The sequence below is a fragment of the Scyliorhinus canicula genome, chromosome 13 (genome assembly GCF_902713615.1).
Source record: "Scyliorhinus canicula chromosome 13, sScyCan1.1, whole genome shotgun sequence".
Lineage (NCBI taxonomy): Eukaryota > Metazoa > Chordata > Chondrichthyes > Carcharhiniformes > Scyliorhinidae > Scyliorhinus > Scyliorhinus canicula.
In genome coordinates, this window is record NC_052158.1 from 115,799,972 (window position 1) to 115,816,611 (window position 16,640).

Consider the following 16,640-nt stretch of genomic DNA (forward strand, 5'->3'; position numbering starts at 1 on the left):
ATGCAGCAACCTTTTGTGTAGCACCTTGTCAAAGGCTTTCTGGAAATCCAGATATACCACATCCATTGGCTCCCCGTTATCTATCGCACTGGTAATGTCCTCAAAAAATTCCACTAAATTAGTTGGGTACGACCTGCCCTTTATGAACCCATGCTGCGTCTGCCCAATGGGACAATTTCTATCTAGATGCCTCGCAATTTCTTCCTTGATGATAGATTCCAGCATCTTCCCTACTGCTGAAGTTAAGCTCATTGACCTATAATTACCCGCTCTCTGCCTACCTCCTTTTTTAAACAGTGGTGTCACGTTTGCTAATTTCCAATCTGCTGGGACCACCCCAGAGTCTAGTGAATTTTGGTAAATTATCACTAGTGCATTTGCAATTTCCCTAGCCATCTCTTTTAGCACTCTGGGATGCATTCCATCAGGGCCAGGAGACTTGTCTACCTTTAGCCCCATTAGCTTGCCCATCACTACCTCCTTAGTGATAACAATCCTCTCAAGGCCCTCACCTGTCATAGCCTCATTTCTATCAGTCATTGGTATGTTATTTGTATCTTCCACTGTGAAGACCGACCCAAAAAACCTGTTCAGTTCCTCAGCTATTTCCTCATCTCCCATTATTAAAACTCCCTTCTCATCCTCTAAAGGACCAATATTTACCTTAGCCACTCTTTTTTGTTTCATATATTTGGAGAAACCTTTACTATCTGTTTTTATATTCTGAGCACGTTTACTCTCATAATCTATCTTACTTTACCGCACTGGTAATGTCCTCAAAAATGTCCATGTGCTGTAGCTACGCTCACAATGTTGTAGGAAAGCAGTTCCAGGATTTCGACCTTGAATGACACTGCCAAGATCGCATGAGTGCTGGCTGGGTGCCAGTGCAAGGATGCCCGAGTGCCAGGATGGCACAGCCAAGGATCAGATAGCAAAGTGGACCATGCCCATGAAAGGAAGGTGGAGGGGGATGTTGAAGGGTGGGGGTATGCAGGGCAGGTAATTCTGGGCCTCTGTAAGGTTGGGAGGTGACAGGTGTGGGTCCTGGAAAGGGAGGAGATGCTCTAAGGGGCTTGGAGGGGCCTGAAGAGCCCCCCCTCCCTCCCCCAACCAGGGACCACATAACAGGGTATCCTCACTTGGGTGAGAGGAATGAGTGCCCATGTGTGTAGGGGTGACATTGCCCATGAAGGGGGGGGGGGGGGGGGGGGGGGGGGGGGCAACAAGCTCATTTAGAGATTGGGCCACCTTTTCAAAATGTCACTTTTTTGGGCCCTGGGGACTTTCTCACCAGTTTAGCCCACACCAAATTTTTTTCAGCACTGGGGAGCTGAACTCAGAGATTGGGCCACTATTTTGAAATGGTGTCCCCCCCCCAAACTCCCCACCCATGGGCAATGTCACCACAACACCCATGGACACTACCCCTCCAGAGGCCCCTACTTATCTACAACGCACACACCTCACTTTTCATACCCTCCTCCACCCTCTTTTCATGAGCAAAGCCCCCTCTGCCCCTGCTCCTTGGAAGTGTCATCCTGCCACTCAAGAACCCTTGCACTGCCACCCTAGTGCCTGGGCAGTCCTCCTGCCAGCGCCACCCAGGCACCTTGGAAGTGCCAGGGTGGCAGTGCCAATGTGCCAGCTGGGCAGTGCCAAAGTACCCACCTTCCAGGGCGAGGGCCAGGGTGCCGTCCTGCCCTGACCACGCAGGGGTCTCCGAAAGCCTGGGAGACCCCCTGGATGTCGTTCCGCCTGGTCCATGTTTGTGTGGACCAGTGCAGAACAGCGCCTGGCTGCAGCCTTGCTTGGGAGGCCGGTAGATCCTGGGAGGCTGGTAGATTCCTGGATAAGTTCGCCAAAGCCGGTTTAAAACCGACTTAGGCGAGCCCCATTTGGTCACACCTCTTTTGGGCATGCTTCTGACTCCGACGCCTCATGTGATCCACACGTCCCATGAGGCGTCAAGGCTGCCGGGAAATCCGGGGGAGATCTCTGCCGGCATTCATCGGCCGCACCGTGCGTGAGCGAGAGCGTAACGTGGCTGGTGGATCGCACCTTATGTATCAGGACGCAGTATGGAGTGAAGCTTTCTAAAGATCAGTGTTGGATTGCTGCTGTTTTCCATTTACATTAACAACTTTTATTCAGGAACTGGATGTAAAGTGGTTCAATTTGCAAACTAGAAAAGTTAGCTAATTCTAAAAAAGTACTTATGAACAAAATTAATTGGATAAAATGTGTGGGTGGACAAAATGACTAATGGAACTCAGTAGGAGCACAGAACAGTACGTACATAGGGAGAACAAAATGTGCAACATAAGTATTCCTTGGATTGTATCAAAATAGCTAAGAATGAAGGAAAGAGATCAACATATTTTAGTAGATTTGTTGCTTAACATATCCATGAAACAGCAATCAACAAAGCAAATAGAATGTTAAACCTTATAAACAGCAGCGCAGATGTTTATTTTGAATTTATTTATGAGAGCAGGTCTGTGACAATATCACTACGCCACTGCCTCCACATGATACACAAAAGTCAAACAGCTTTCCTATCTTTATCAAGAGATGTGATAAATGAAAAAGTACAGATAAAACACAGGATGAAGAAATACATTTTTAAAATATAGATAACACAGAGAGAAGTAAGCTATTTGGTTTTAGCAGTGAGTGCAGAATTCTAAGAAATAATTACAAAATTCACAAGTTTAAAACAAGAATTGAAGATATGTGGCACACACTACCAAAACAATTGGCGTCATTATTTCACTATGATTAGATATTCTGAAGCTCTAATGTTTAAATAAATAAGTTACCTGATGAGGTTTGGTACACATGCAATATTTGGATTCTTTGATGTGAATGGCGATGCTACAGAAGCTTCCAATTCAGACAATGAGATGCCACCATGCGCCTGTTTTAGTGCCTGTAAATCACACATTTGTATTTTATACATTGTCCAAACAGATAAGAATGTTGGCAATCCAAAAATTAATAAACACTTACACCACAGTCATTGGCACCATCTCCACACATTCCTACGTAATAACTGTCAGAAGAACAAGCAAGAGATTAAACGTTACTCTTCAATGAGCAAACTACAAAACCTTTACCTCAAGTGCAGCACTGATAATCCTTAGACAAATACAGTACAAACTTTTAAATTGTTGCTAACTTTTTCTAATTTGGTAATAAGCTTTTGATTGTATCCAAATTATTTAAAAGGTTTCCTGAAACAGAGGATTCTATAAGGAAGCACTTTCACCTCTAAATGACATGGTTCTGGGTTCAAGTCCCACTCCAGGGCTAGAGCACAAAAATAAAGGATGGTATTAAATTCAGTACGGAAATCAAAGCCCCGTCTGCCTGCTCTGGTCAACATAAAAGATACCATGGCATTATTTTCAAAGAAGAGCTGGAGAGTTACACCTGGTGTACTGGTCAATACTTATCCTTCAATCAACAACACAAAACAGATTACGTGGTCATTATTACATTGTTGTTTGTGAGGTTGCTGTTAGTGAATTGGCTACCATGCTTCCTACATTACAACAGCTCATTGCTCTTCAATATGCTTCACTGGTTATAAAGCACTTAGAATGTTTGATGGTAAAAGGCAGCACGGTGGGGCAGTGGTTGACACTGCTGCCTCACGGCGCTGGGTCACTGTCCGTGTGAAGTTTACACATTCTGCCCGTGTCTGCGTGAGTCTCACACCCACAACCCAAAGATGTGCAGGGTAGGTGGATTGGCCACACTAAATTGCCTCTTAATTGGGAAAAAGAATAATTGGGTACTCTAAATTAAGAAAAACAAATGTTTGATGGTCCTTAAAATTGTTGCAAAAATGCAAGTCTTTTGTTTTTGGGTGTGATCTATTGGCCTCGCCTCGCCCAACCGGGATGCAACCCGGGCGGTAGATGCTGGGTGAGACCTCCCGTGGGCTTCCCGGCAGCCACTGGCGGCGCAACCAGATTCACGCCCACAATGGACGTCACCAAATCATGCGCACTTAAGTAGGTTTTAAACCTACTTGAAAATGAAATGAAAATTGCTTATTGTCACGAGTAGGCTTCAATTACGTTACTGTGAAAAGCCCCTAGTCGCCACATTCCGGCGCCTGCTCGGGAGGCTGTTACGGGAATCGAACCGTGCTGCTGGCCTGCCTTGGTCTGCTTTCAAAGCCAGCGATTTAGCCCAGTGTGCTACCGGCCTCCCAGCATTTAATGGCCTCCCCAGGGACCAGACGGAACCGCAACGGAGGGGTCCCTCAGGCCGTTAGATGCCCTGGGTGACCAGGAATAGGGCAAAGTGGCCCACCCGGCCCTCTCCCTGGAAAACAGGCACCTTGGCATTGCCAAGTTTCCCAGGAGGCATCACAAAGCTAGCAGGAGCACTCCCAGGGTACCAGTGCCAGACTTCCCAGGTGCCAAGGTGGCACTGCCAAGAGTCAGGGCCTGGATGGTGGGGGGGGGGGGGGGGGGGTGGGGGGGGGCTTGCCCATGAAAGGAGGGTGAGGGGGGGGATGTTGGTTGGGAATGAAGAGGCCTCTGGAAGATTGGGGGGAGTGAAAGGTGGGATCCAAGAAGGGGGGGGGGGGGGGGGGGGGGCCAAAAAGGGGTTTGGGAGACCTGAAAAGGGAGAGTACTCAACAACCCCGTAGCAAGGTGCCCTCAATGGGGGGGGGTCGTACCGCTCATATGTGTGTTGGGGGGGGGGGGGGGGGGGGGGGTGACATTGCTGGGGGGAAACCCACAAGCTCACTTAGAGACCAGGGCACCCTTTCAAAATGGCTGCCCGATCTCTGAGTAGCCAGTTTGGCCAATGAGTTCTGCTCCCCAGTGATGAAACTAAGTGTGGGATAAACCGGTGAGAAACCCCCAGGGCTCAAACAAAATGACTAAGTGTGGTTAGATAGCGATGGGGAACGTGCAGACAGAGCCGACGGGGAACTATAAGCAAAACCTGTCACTAATGACACTTAGAAATGTTTCCGTTAGACCAGCCCATAATTATTTTTTTGCAGTTGTGCTCATAGAATAACAACAAAATTAAGTTAGCCAACAAATTTAGCTTGGAAATTTAATATGGTTGTATTAAATGTACATTGAGTTGTTATAATATTTCTTCCATCTATCTCATATTTTCTAATTTGTAAATAGTCATTCAGTACTTACTCTACATTTTGAAATGCTTCTACCAGCTGTGTTTTTTGATCAGGAGCCATGCGAGCAAATACCGTGCCATTTAGTACCAACTGAGATGAACAGAAGAACATTTTAGTTGCTTTTGGGCAGGAATATCTGTAGCCAAAGTTATTCAGAAAGCATCAGATGTCAATTACTGACTTTTGAAAGCAGATCCTGGAAATGTTCAGTTATAATAGAAAAAGATTTGCCATCCATTGCAAAGTGGTAATGGTTCATCTGATGGAGACCATCTCCAGAGCCTTCATTTTCTACTTTAATATTGATAACCTGGAAAAGGAAAGTAATACAAAAGCAACATCAATTTAACGCCCTATTTCCATTTAAATAAAACTTACAATAATATATTTACCTACTCTACAGTATTAATAAAACAATTCCAGCATGTTAGTCGGGAGACCATGTGGGCCATCATGTCTTTTTTAAAATTCATGCATGAGATGTGCACATTGCTGCCGAGGCCAGCATTTATTGCCCATCCCTAATTGCCCTCAAGAAGGTGGTGGTGAGTTGCCTTCTTGAACCGCTGCAGTCCATGTGTCTGAGCTCACACTTACTGTTTAATTGGAGCCACCCACATTGATTCCATAGCACTTCTGCTTGCCCATTTCCTTTCACATTCTTTCATTTGAAATATTTATTAAATTTCCTTTTGAGCAATATTGTAGCCATTTCTGATGAAAAACATTCCGTGGTCCAATAACTGCGAAGTGGTAAGTTTTCTTCAACCAAGGAAAAATTACTCTTTTCCTTTTAAAAACTCATTATGCTAGAAAACTCCATTTGATTACCCCTTATCTCCCGCTTGTTGTCAGAAAGACTCGATTAATAACTATAAGCTCTTTCTCCAGTGTCAATCTAACTCAGGAAATTGCTATTTATCACCATGTCTGCATTGGTTCTTTGCCAGTGCAGTCCAAAATTAATCACACTAACTCATATCTCTTCATTATTTGATTATTTTGTGCTTCAAACTTTATCCCATTTTTCCTGCAAGATACAAAAGTTATCCCAAGCATTCACTATTATTATGCAGAACGTTTTCTTTCTAATCCATCTCTTCATTACCCTGTATTATTTTGTGCTTCCCTCATCATTCATTCCAGAAACAAAGGAAATACTCTTTCCTTATTCACAATGAAGGTCATTCATCATTTGAAAACCTCTTTTAAACTCTTCATTTAAGAACGACAAACATAGGAAATAGGAGCAGGGTTAGACCAAAAAGCCCTTCAATCCTGTTCTGCCATTTGAAATAATCATGATTGATCCTTGGCCACAACTCAACATTCCTGTCTGTTCACCATATCCCTCGATTCCCAGAGACCCCAAAGATCTGCTGATCCCAGTCTTAAATATAGTCAACAAAGGAACATCCACAATCCTTTGGGATTGAGAATTCAAATGGTCATTTGGTAATACTGAACTTAAGTATTGCTGAAAAAAAGGGACATGCTTTTGTCTTGCACTAATCAGGACACTTCGCAAGGATACCAATATAAAAGGAAAACAATAATTTATACTGTCTGGAAAGAGAGTGTTGATTGATTGGCAAGTGGACTCCAATTCCAAAAAGTCATAAACCTTTCTCTGAAGAAATGTCTCCTAATATCTGTTTTATAACCTCGACCCGTTAGCCTGTGCTCCCCATGTTCTAGATTCCCCAGAGAAGAGAAACAATCTCTGTGTCTAAACCATCAAACCTGTTCAGAGTCCTGTATGTTTCAATGAGATAGACTCCAGTGTGCACAGGCCCATTTAACTCAGCGCCTCATCATAGGGCAACTCTTTTGTCTCAGGAACCAATTTAATGAACCTTTGCTATATTGCTTCCCATCATGCATGTATATCATTCCTTAAACATGGAGACAAAACTGCACATAGTACCCCAGTTGTGGTCTGACTAAAGTCCTTACAACTATTGCAAGACTTCATAGAACAGTACAGCACAGAACAGGCCCTTCGGCCCTCGATGTTGTGCCGAGCAATGATCACCCTACTTAAACCCACGTAACCCGTATATCCGTAACCCAACAATCCCCCCATTAACCTTACACTACGGACAATTTAGCATGGCCAATCCACCTAACCCGCACATCTTTGGACTGTGGGAGGAAACCGGAGCACCCGGAGGAAACCCACGCACACACGGGGAGGACGGGACTTCCTTATTATTGTATTCCAATCACCTTGCAATGAAGACTAACTTGCTATTTGCCTTCTTAATTGCTTACTGTACCTGCATGTGAACTTGCTGTTCCTTGTCTGGGTTTAAAAAAAAATAAATTTAGAGTACCCAATTCATTTTTTCCAATTGAGGGGCAATTTAGCGTGGCTAATTCACGTACCCTGCACATCTTTGTGTTGTGGGGGTGAAACCCACGCAAACACGGGGAGAATGTGCAAACTCCACACGGACAGTGACCAAGAGCCAGAATCGAAATTGAGATCTCGGCACGGTGAAGCAGCAGTGCTGACCACCATGCCGGCCTTTCCTTGTCTGGGTTAACCCCAGTCCTACTGAATATCCACATTTATAAGTTCATACCTTATTTAAAAAAAAATTCTGCATTTTTGTTTTTACTACCCAAGTGAATAACCTCACAATTCCCCACATTATACTCCAGCTGCCAATTTGTTGCCCATTCACTCCGCCTGTCTATATTTCTTTGCGGCACTAGTAGGGGAAACTAGTACCCAAGGGCACAGCATCAGACTGAAGGGAAGATCCTTTAAAACTGAGATGAGGCGGAAGTTCTGCAGCCAGAGGGTGGTGAATCTGTGGAACTCATTATCGCAGAAGGCCGTGGAGGCTAAGTCACGGAATGTCTTTAAGACAGAGACAGAAAGGTTCTTGATTAATAAAGGGATCAGGGATTATGGGAAGAGACAGGAGAATGCGGATGAGAACCATATCAACCATGATTGAATGGCAGAGCAGACTCGAAGGGCCAAATGGCCAAATTCTGCTCCTATGTCTAATGGTTGTATTGTCATATCTCGCAGTGGAAGCATGGACCCCAGTTCGGAATGCTCACGTGGCATCATCAAGGTAGAGCAACTCACCTTTGTCTTGGATGTCAGGCGAGCAGGGCTGTACAGCTTGCCGTCGGTTCTGGTACGCAAGTAGGCATAGACATAGACTTTACAGTGCAGAAGGAGGCTATTTGGCCCATCAAGTCTGCACTAGCTCTTGGAAAGAGCATCCCACTTAAGCCCACACCTTCACCTCATATCCGTAACCCAACAACCCCTTTGGACTCCAAGGGCAACTTAGCATGGCCAATCCACCTAACCTGCACATCTTTGGACTGTGGGAGGAAACCGGAGCTACTGGAGGGAACCCATGGAGCCACAAGTAGAACATGCAGACTCCGCACAGACAGTGACTCAAGCCGGGAATTGAACCTGGGACCCTGAAACTGTGAAGTGCCAAATGTTGCCCTGGGGGTAGGGGGTCGGTCAATGGTTGTGGGGGACAGGGTGTGTGTCATGGGAGAAGTAAAGGTATTTGACTTGACGTGGAAAGTAACAACAACCATGGCTGCTTGCAAAGGCTTGAGGTGAAGATTTCAACATACTGCATGGGAGTTGGGCAGAGATCCAGATGCTGGCCAATTGAAGGGGAACCCCTGCATAGTATCTACAGGGCAACACGGTGGCGCAGTGGGTTAGCCCTGTTGCCTCACGGCGCCGAGGTCCCAGGTTCAATCCCGGTTCTGGGTCACTGTCCGTATGCAGTTTGCACATGATTGGATTGGATTGGATTTGTTTATTGTCACGTGTACCAAGGTGCAGTGAAAAGTATTTTTCTGCGAGCAGCTCAACAGATCATTAAGTACATGAAATGAAAAGGAAATAAGAGAAAATATATAATAGTGCAACACAAGTTACAAAATGTAACTACATAAGCACCGGCATCGAACGAAGCATACAGCGGTGTAGTGTTAAGTGTTAATGTGGTCAGTCCATAAGAGGGTAGTTTAGGAGTCTAGTAACAGCGGGAAAGAAGCAGTTTTTGAGCCGTTTGTGCATGTTCTCAGACTTCTGTATCTCCTGCCCGATGGAAGAAGTTGGAAGAGTGAGTAAGCCGGGTGGAAGGGGTCTTTGATTATGCTGCCCGCCTTCCCCAGGCCGCGGGAGGTGTAGATGGGAGGCAGGTTTGTGTGATGGACTGGGTTGTGTTCACGACTCTCTGAAGCTTCTTGTGGTCCTGGGCTGAGCAGTTGCCATACCAGGCTGAGATGTTTTCTATGGTGCATCTGTAAAAGTTGGTAAGAGTTAATATTGACATGCCGAATTTCCTTAGTTTCCTGAGTAAGTACAGGCGCTGTTGTGCTTTTTTGGTGGTAGTATCGACGTGGGTGAACCAGGACAGATTTTTGGTGATGTGCACCCCTAGGAATTTGAAACTGCTAACCATCTCCACCTCGGCCCCGTTGATGCTGACAGGGGTGTGTACAGTACTTTGCTTCCTGAAGTCAATGACCAACTCTTTAGTTTTGCTGGCATTGAGGGAGAGATTGTTGTCGCTGCTCCACTCCAGTAGGTTCTCTATCTCCCTCCTGTATTCTGACTCGTCGCTATCCCCGTGTTTGCGTGGGTTCCACCCCCAGCAAGATGTTGCAAGGGTTGTGGATTGAACACGCTAAATTGCCGCTTAATTGCAAACAAATGAATTGGGTACACTAAATTTATAAAAAAAAACATATACATCTACAATGCTATGGCATTGGGACACATGAGCGTGTGAAGGACAAAGACTCAGTGTGTGCGGGAGACTTGCACAAGGCTTGCAAGGCCTTGACTTTTGCCTCCCGGCATTTGCATGATTCCAGGGAACATAGACCCAGAAAGGGGCATGCACAGGTTTAAGGACTTCATCACAAATAAACCACAAAGGACCTCATTAAATTGTTAGTGGACAATATCTGCAAAAATGTCATCATATTAACGATCATGGTGAACAAGTACAAACACATATCATGTCAACATTTTTAAATCTTGCGTTCCCTACCATTTCTTGAGGTGCTCCCTGACATCCACAGCAGGGGTGGAGGCAGCCTGCTGAACAGTTTGTCTTATTATCTTGGATGACGTTACTGGCTGTCCTCTGGAGACCAGAGGACTTGAGGGACCCGGCTTACTTCGGCAGTCCTCCTGTGGAGCTCCCTCTTTCATCACAGTGGACAAAGCTAAAGGGAGAAGCAAGGGGGATTTGGAACGGAGGGACAGATGAATGGGCTCTGAGGAATGGTGGAGGAGATATGGAAAAGCAGATTCTGGATGAAAGTCCCAGGGGTGTTCAATAGCCCCTCTTTTACCCTTTGAGCGCCCAAGGGCCCTTGCCCAAGTCCTTATGGGAAGGGTGATGCCTGGAGCATAGCTACAACAAAAGCTCACCCATCTGCAGCGATAGAATGCAGATCCGCACACATCTCCGTAATAAACTGGGTGTTCTACATCAGGTTCTCCATGGCATCCGCCACCTTCCCAATGGAGACTTTGATGCGCACACATGTGGGCACCACTTCATCAGAGAGCAGGCGGACAGACTCTGCTACCTCACATGCCACTCTGCTGAGGGCTTCAACACCTCTTGCTGATGTTCCTCTTTCACCTTTGGCTGATGTTCCTCCTCCTCTTGCACTTCTCCATCATCTCATGCAGGGCCCATCCCAGACGCTCATCATCGAACTGGGGCATCACAGATGTCTCTTCCTTAGTAGTCTTCAGAATGCCAGTGCACTTGACTGACTGTGCTTCCTTCTGTTGTGGACACATTCTGTGTGGTAACCACAGAATGCGAGACCTGACAAGAAATACATTTAGCACCCATCAAAGTTATGTCTCCTGGGTTGGTGGAGGGCTCAGGTAAGTGCTGTTACAGGAGCATTTTCTTCCTCACCCCCAATGTCCTTGGCTGTCGCTGGGCTGGACAAACTGCTGACAGGTTTTACTCTAGCTCCCTGGTCTGCTTCCTGCTGAAAGGAGAGTGCGAAAGACTGCAAGAGCTGCCCTGACATGGAGGAACACGTGACCCTTTGGCTTCTATGTATCATGGGTCTTTGTGACATGCATGGATCCTTACTGGATGGAGGCCACCCGCCAACCTCTCCTTCACCATTGGCTCGGTCTGGCTCCTGCCCAGCCAACTGGGCTGTCCACTCCTCAAAGTTGGTGAGGTTCTTGAGGTCAGGCCAGCCCCCTCCTGTCTTCTCTCTCTCTCTCACACAACTGTTGTGCCTCAACTTTTCCCACACAGAGAGAAAAAAATGGGGTTAAGATGTGGTATCTTTATCATGCTTCAAGTCTTACAAATAATCCACTGGATTGTTGCACTCAAGGTTGTCTATAAGGGTTCTGAGGCAGCACTCTTCAGAGCGGTGAGCCCATGAAAACAGAAGGATAAGGCTCACAGAGGCATACCATTAGCGGTGCTTGCTGGTGTTCTCAACACCTAATCCTTTCCCCCTGCTCCCAGTCAGCATTTGAGCTCTCTGTATGGGTCAGGGACCCACTGTGGCCTCTCCCCCTGCATACTAGATGAATTGCATTGGTAGTGAAGCATCACCTTATGCTGAGTAGCTCTTGGCCACTAAAGTCCATTTTACCTGTACTATTCAGTGAGGCGAGTGTGAGCAGTTAAGGCTTCACTTATTTGGTGGAACGAATAAGGCAATTAATCTGTCTGCAGCACTGCAAGGCAGTCCTCTGGTGAAGTCCTTGGGCACTGACCACCCAGGAGATTTCCTCTTTTGCTAGTCTGATGGCTTGACCTCAATCTTCCATCCTCGGGGTAGAGGATAACTCTCCTGGCCTCTACTGCATTGAGAAGGACTTCCAAGACGTGCCATTGAATCTGGGGTCTGGAGTTACCTGTGATCATCTTCTCCTTCAGTGGGTAAGTTGATGTCCGGATGCCTTTTCAATGTAGTGTCTGGATATGATGCAGTCAGCTTGCCCCACCGTGAAAATGTAGGAAAACCCCTGACTGCAAACTTAATAAGGCTGGCAACACACAATAAAATTGAATTCCCACCAACCTCTGCTGTGGAAAAGGACTCCTGGTTCCCACTCCCGCCATGGGCCTGAGTCCTGGAATGAAAAATGTCATTCTCCGTGGCCCAACTCCGTTTCATGTCACCACCAGTGACCTGACAAGATCATGAAATGCAACTCAACTAGTGGGGCCTGGAATGAGTGTGGCACCCAATCTGTAGTACTATCCAGACTGGCACGAAGGTGGGAAGTGGCTCCATATAAGGCAGATGACAGCAATTACAAGTCTTGCCATTTCTTTGTGAATGGTGCCAGCAGCAGATCAGAGGTCCAGCACTGATAAGGTGCATAAAAGTAGCCAAACATTCACCAGGAAGATAAGTGAAGTGCTATCATTCAGTCATCCTATTTTTCCTTCACTTCAAATCATTATGCAGATCATATGTTCTCCAGATTGAGAATTCCATTCTTACCCTCTCTAGTTCATTATCAAGGTATCCCAAAGCCCTTCATTGAAGGCGAGCAGATTTCCAACACCCTCCCCAATGCTCTCACATTGAGTATTTGAGAGCTTCACGGAGGCATTGAGAACGTAATTTTCAAAAAATTGTGCTTGCACTCATTCTTGGCTCCACCAAAAATTGAAACTCCAGCCCCTATTACAAGGGCCAATGCTCCCTAATTTCTCCTCCCTAATTTATTTCAAAGTTTAGGGCGCATGTCTTAAAGATTTACCCAACTTGAGTTCTACTTTTATTTGGAACCAATTTCAAAGTTACAGTTAATTCTATATCTTCCTCCAGTATACCATATATTAACAAAATGAGTCAAAATTGTCAAGTCATAACCATCTTAGAATTATGTTGCTTAATGTGCTGAAACATAATATGAATAAGTACTTAGAGATTTTTCTTCCTTCTTTAAATTATTCTATACTTAGATAATTGAAATTCATACAAAATACTTCATACATTTTGTTCATCAGCTAAGAAATGAAACAGGTCTCATACCTCTGAGGCTCCACGAGATACATCAAGATGTCTTGAAGTATCATCTGCATACAGCCAATGTATTTTTGCAGCCTGTCCATCTTTTGGAGGTAGAGCTTCTGCAATAATCACTTTATCCTGAGGTAAAATCATTCCAGAGTTTCTGGCTACAGAAACAGCTGTTAACATATTATCCCCTGGCAGAACATAAAGCACAATTACGTTCTATGAATATACAACGGAGTCTTTCCTTTTAAAATTCACTCCATTTTTCATTTTACTGTTTACGATTTAAAAACAAAACCAAATTTTGAATGGTATTATGTTACACTTTTGTCGCATTTTATCCCACTCCTGCTTTAAAGTGATGCATCAAATAGGAAATAAATTAAGTCTAAGTAAGTACCCATAACTACCGTCACATCACCTGTACAATACATATCAATTGGCATCCATTTTAGGTTATGAATTAGAACATGTATTATTTGAAGAAATTTTCGAATGTTTGCATATGAAATGCAATCTTAGTTTTATTTTAGTTGTGTGTTTATCAATTAACCCAACATGATATTCTGCTTAATTGTAGTCAATGCAGGGCATGATTATATCATCTGACCAGCTCCTTCACAAGTGAGAAACACCACATGGCCCCAAGCCATGTAAAGCTATAGTTTAATGGTTTAAATACAGAACAACTGCTGTGAGATCCACTGCTTGATCTTTATGCTCTATCACAGAGCAAGTGTTGTGAAGTCAGTCAAGGTTGAGCAGTTACAGTGTAGACCCATCATACTCCCTGGCACTTAAAACTTATCAGTGTTACTCATACCGTGCTGAATGTAAGAAATTGTTATATATGTTGTATTTCATATCTGTTGTCGTAATCTTATTAAAAAACCCTGATTTAAAATATATACAGGTACTGTGACTAGTAAAGCTGAAATCAAGGTGTCATAAAAAGTGAGGTAACCATGGTTTCTAACCATTTATTTATTTACATATAGATGGGTAATGGGATATTGTTTTGATTGTTGGAGATTCCCTGGGGTATGCATAAAGTGAAGTATTGTGTTTAGTCATAGCTAAGTAGGTACTGGGGCATCTTAGTAGGATACAGATGATGTAATTAATGGGAGGAGCTAGGTCTGCCCATAGTTTGCAGTTTTGTTAAATGCTGTTAGGTTAAGCAGAAGGGTCTGACAAAATAGAAGGGTCCTGGATCTGTTCTCGATAGGGTCGCACTCCAAAGAACTGCACATATAAGCAAGTAATCTGTTTTATGAACTTTATTTACAAGTGACATTTGAATTGTATTGGGTTGCTTGGTTAGAATATATATATATAGTGAAAGTCTAGGGTATAAGTTAAAGTTTTCCCTTTTATTTAAGAATTGTTTAACTGTTAATTGTAAAGCTATTTCCTTGATGTTAATGTAGTTAATGCTGTGTTAAATATAAAGTTTGTTTTCACATAAAAGATACCTATTAGTCAGAGTCATCACTCCTGGGGTGAAGAATCCTTTCCTCACAGTTTTACAAATTGCAAATAGTTAGGGTTTCTCGTCTGGTATCCTAAAATAAATTGGGGTCTGATTGCGTACCTGAACAATACCTATAACTAAGTGGGGAGCTAGAAAAGTCTATTGTGTTAAGAAAACAACTGTGAAATGTTTAACATTCTGCCTTATCACAGAATCCCTACAGTGCAGAAGGAGGCCATGGCCCTGACACCGGCCCTGCAAAAGAGCATACTATCCAGGCCCACTCCCCTACCCCATCCCTGTAACCCCACAACCCCACCTAAACTTTTGACAATGAGGAGCAACTTAGCATGGCCAATCCACCTAATCCGCTCATCTTTGGACAGTGGCGAAAAAAAACGGAGCACCCGGAGGAAACCCACACAGACAAGGGGAGAATGTGCAAACTCCACACAGTCACCAAGGTTGGAATTGAACAGAGACCCCTGGCACTGTGAGGCAGCAGTGCTAACCACTGTGTCATCGTGTCGCCAGATGTCCTACATTAGAATAGTTTTTAACTTGTAATGCTTTAAAAAAGGAGTCACTTTCCTTCACAATAAGCATATTTTCTTTTGTAAGCTGTTACAGACAGGGGAGAAAGGCAAACTGAACTTTATGTTTCTTGCCATCAGTCCATAAACAGAAGTGTTTTAATTTTTGAAATAGGCTGTGTATTGATTCGCAAACTCTCTTTAGGTTAAATCAAAAGTATTGTTGATTCATACAATCAAACCAGGTAGATGGTTGTCACAACGACACACGGAGGAGTTCGGAAAGAAACCAGGGGCTGGATTCTCCAATTCTGCGACTATGACTGGTGGGGGAGCTTGCAACCATGCAGCAAAAGTCCCCGGCTTTACCTGCAGATTTGGCAGGAGAATGGCCAGGTCCGTCGCCGTGCATGCGCACGGTGGCGGCCTGCGGCGGCCGCTCCGTACAACATGGCGCTGTCTGTGCGTAGACCCAGCCTGCCAAAAATTGCCCCCCCCTGTAACCAGCCTCTCCACTCCTGGACCACTCCCCACCAATCTCCCCAGCCCCCGACTATGGCCGCATTGGACTCAGTCCGCAGCCACCACGTGAGATCCGAACAGTGTGAGCACGTGTCCCACGCCGTCGGAGACTTGGTCTATCGGGGACGAAGCATCGGGGGAGGGCCTCAGGTGACATCCTGAGACGGTCCATACGGTATGCGGCGTGCTGCTCGAGTACGCTGTTTTTGAGGGTGTGGAGCATTGCAAAAACGGCACCGCCCCCCCGATTCCGGCGTAAACGGGGATTCTCCGGCCAATTGCTGAACGCGATTTGGGTGTCGCCGATCGGAGAATCCCGCCCCAGATTTACAAGCGGGAATAGTTTACAAAAAAAGCAAGATAAGGATGTTAATTCATGTGAATGTCAGAGTCCAGTGAGCATTCCTTCATGTAGGTGCAAATGTTCAGGCAGTGTCAGCTAGCTGAAAGCACGAGTCACCAAATTCCTTCAGAGTTTGTCATGGTGCAGCAAGTGGAGGTTGGCATCCAGAGACTTGGTCCACTTTACAGATAATGATAGGAATCTTCCAGAGAACCAGGCTTCGAGGAGGTTTAGTTAGGAGGCCAGCTTGTAATGGGCCCACACAATGGCAGGTGTGAAAATCTACAAGGATGAGGGTTGAGATATGTCCTGTAATTACTGTTGGAAATTTCCAGAACTGCAACCAAATCATGTACCCTGTAGCAGCCATGTTTTTGGTCCAGCAAAGTCCATACTCAAAGAAGCAGAAAGTAAGATTTGATTTAAACAGTTTATGACCTCTTTCATGTCTTATGGCCATGACAAAGCTTAATTCTAAGTTCTATAATTAGTTTTTGTAACTATGTAGTTTCCTTGACTTTCATTATTCAGGAACTTGTATTAAATGAATGCATCATT

General features: G+C 44.9%; 1 protein-coding gene across 3 annotated transcripts in view; it reads right to left on the reverse strand.

Annotated features, from left to right (window-relative positions):
- The window catches only part of LOC119975888 (probable cation-transporting ATPase 13A3), a 186,432-nt gene that overhangs the window by 22,332 nt on the left and 147,460 nt on the right, over positions 1–16,640 (reverse strand). For all 3 annotated transcript variants that reach the window (XM_038815806.1, XM_038815804.1, XM_038815805.1), the window contains 5 exons: positions 13,226–13,401; positions 5,355–5,483; positions 5,184–5,263; positions 3,013–3,055; positions 2,823–2,932 (listed from right to left, as the gene is read on the reverse strand). In XM_038815806.1, coding sequence (XP_038671734.1) covers positions 2,823–2,932; positions 3,013–3,055; positions 5,184–5,263; positions 5,355–5,483; positions 13,226–13,401 — 538 coding nt within the window. The remainder of the gene's footprint in view (positions 1–2,822; positions 2,933–3,012; positions 3,056–5,183; positions 5,264–5,354; positions 5,484–13,225; positions 13,402–16,640) is intronic.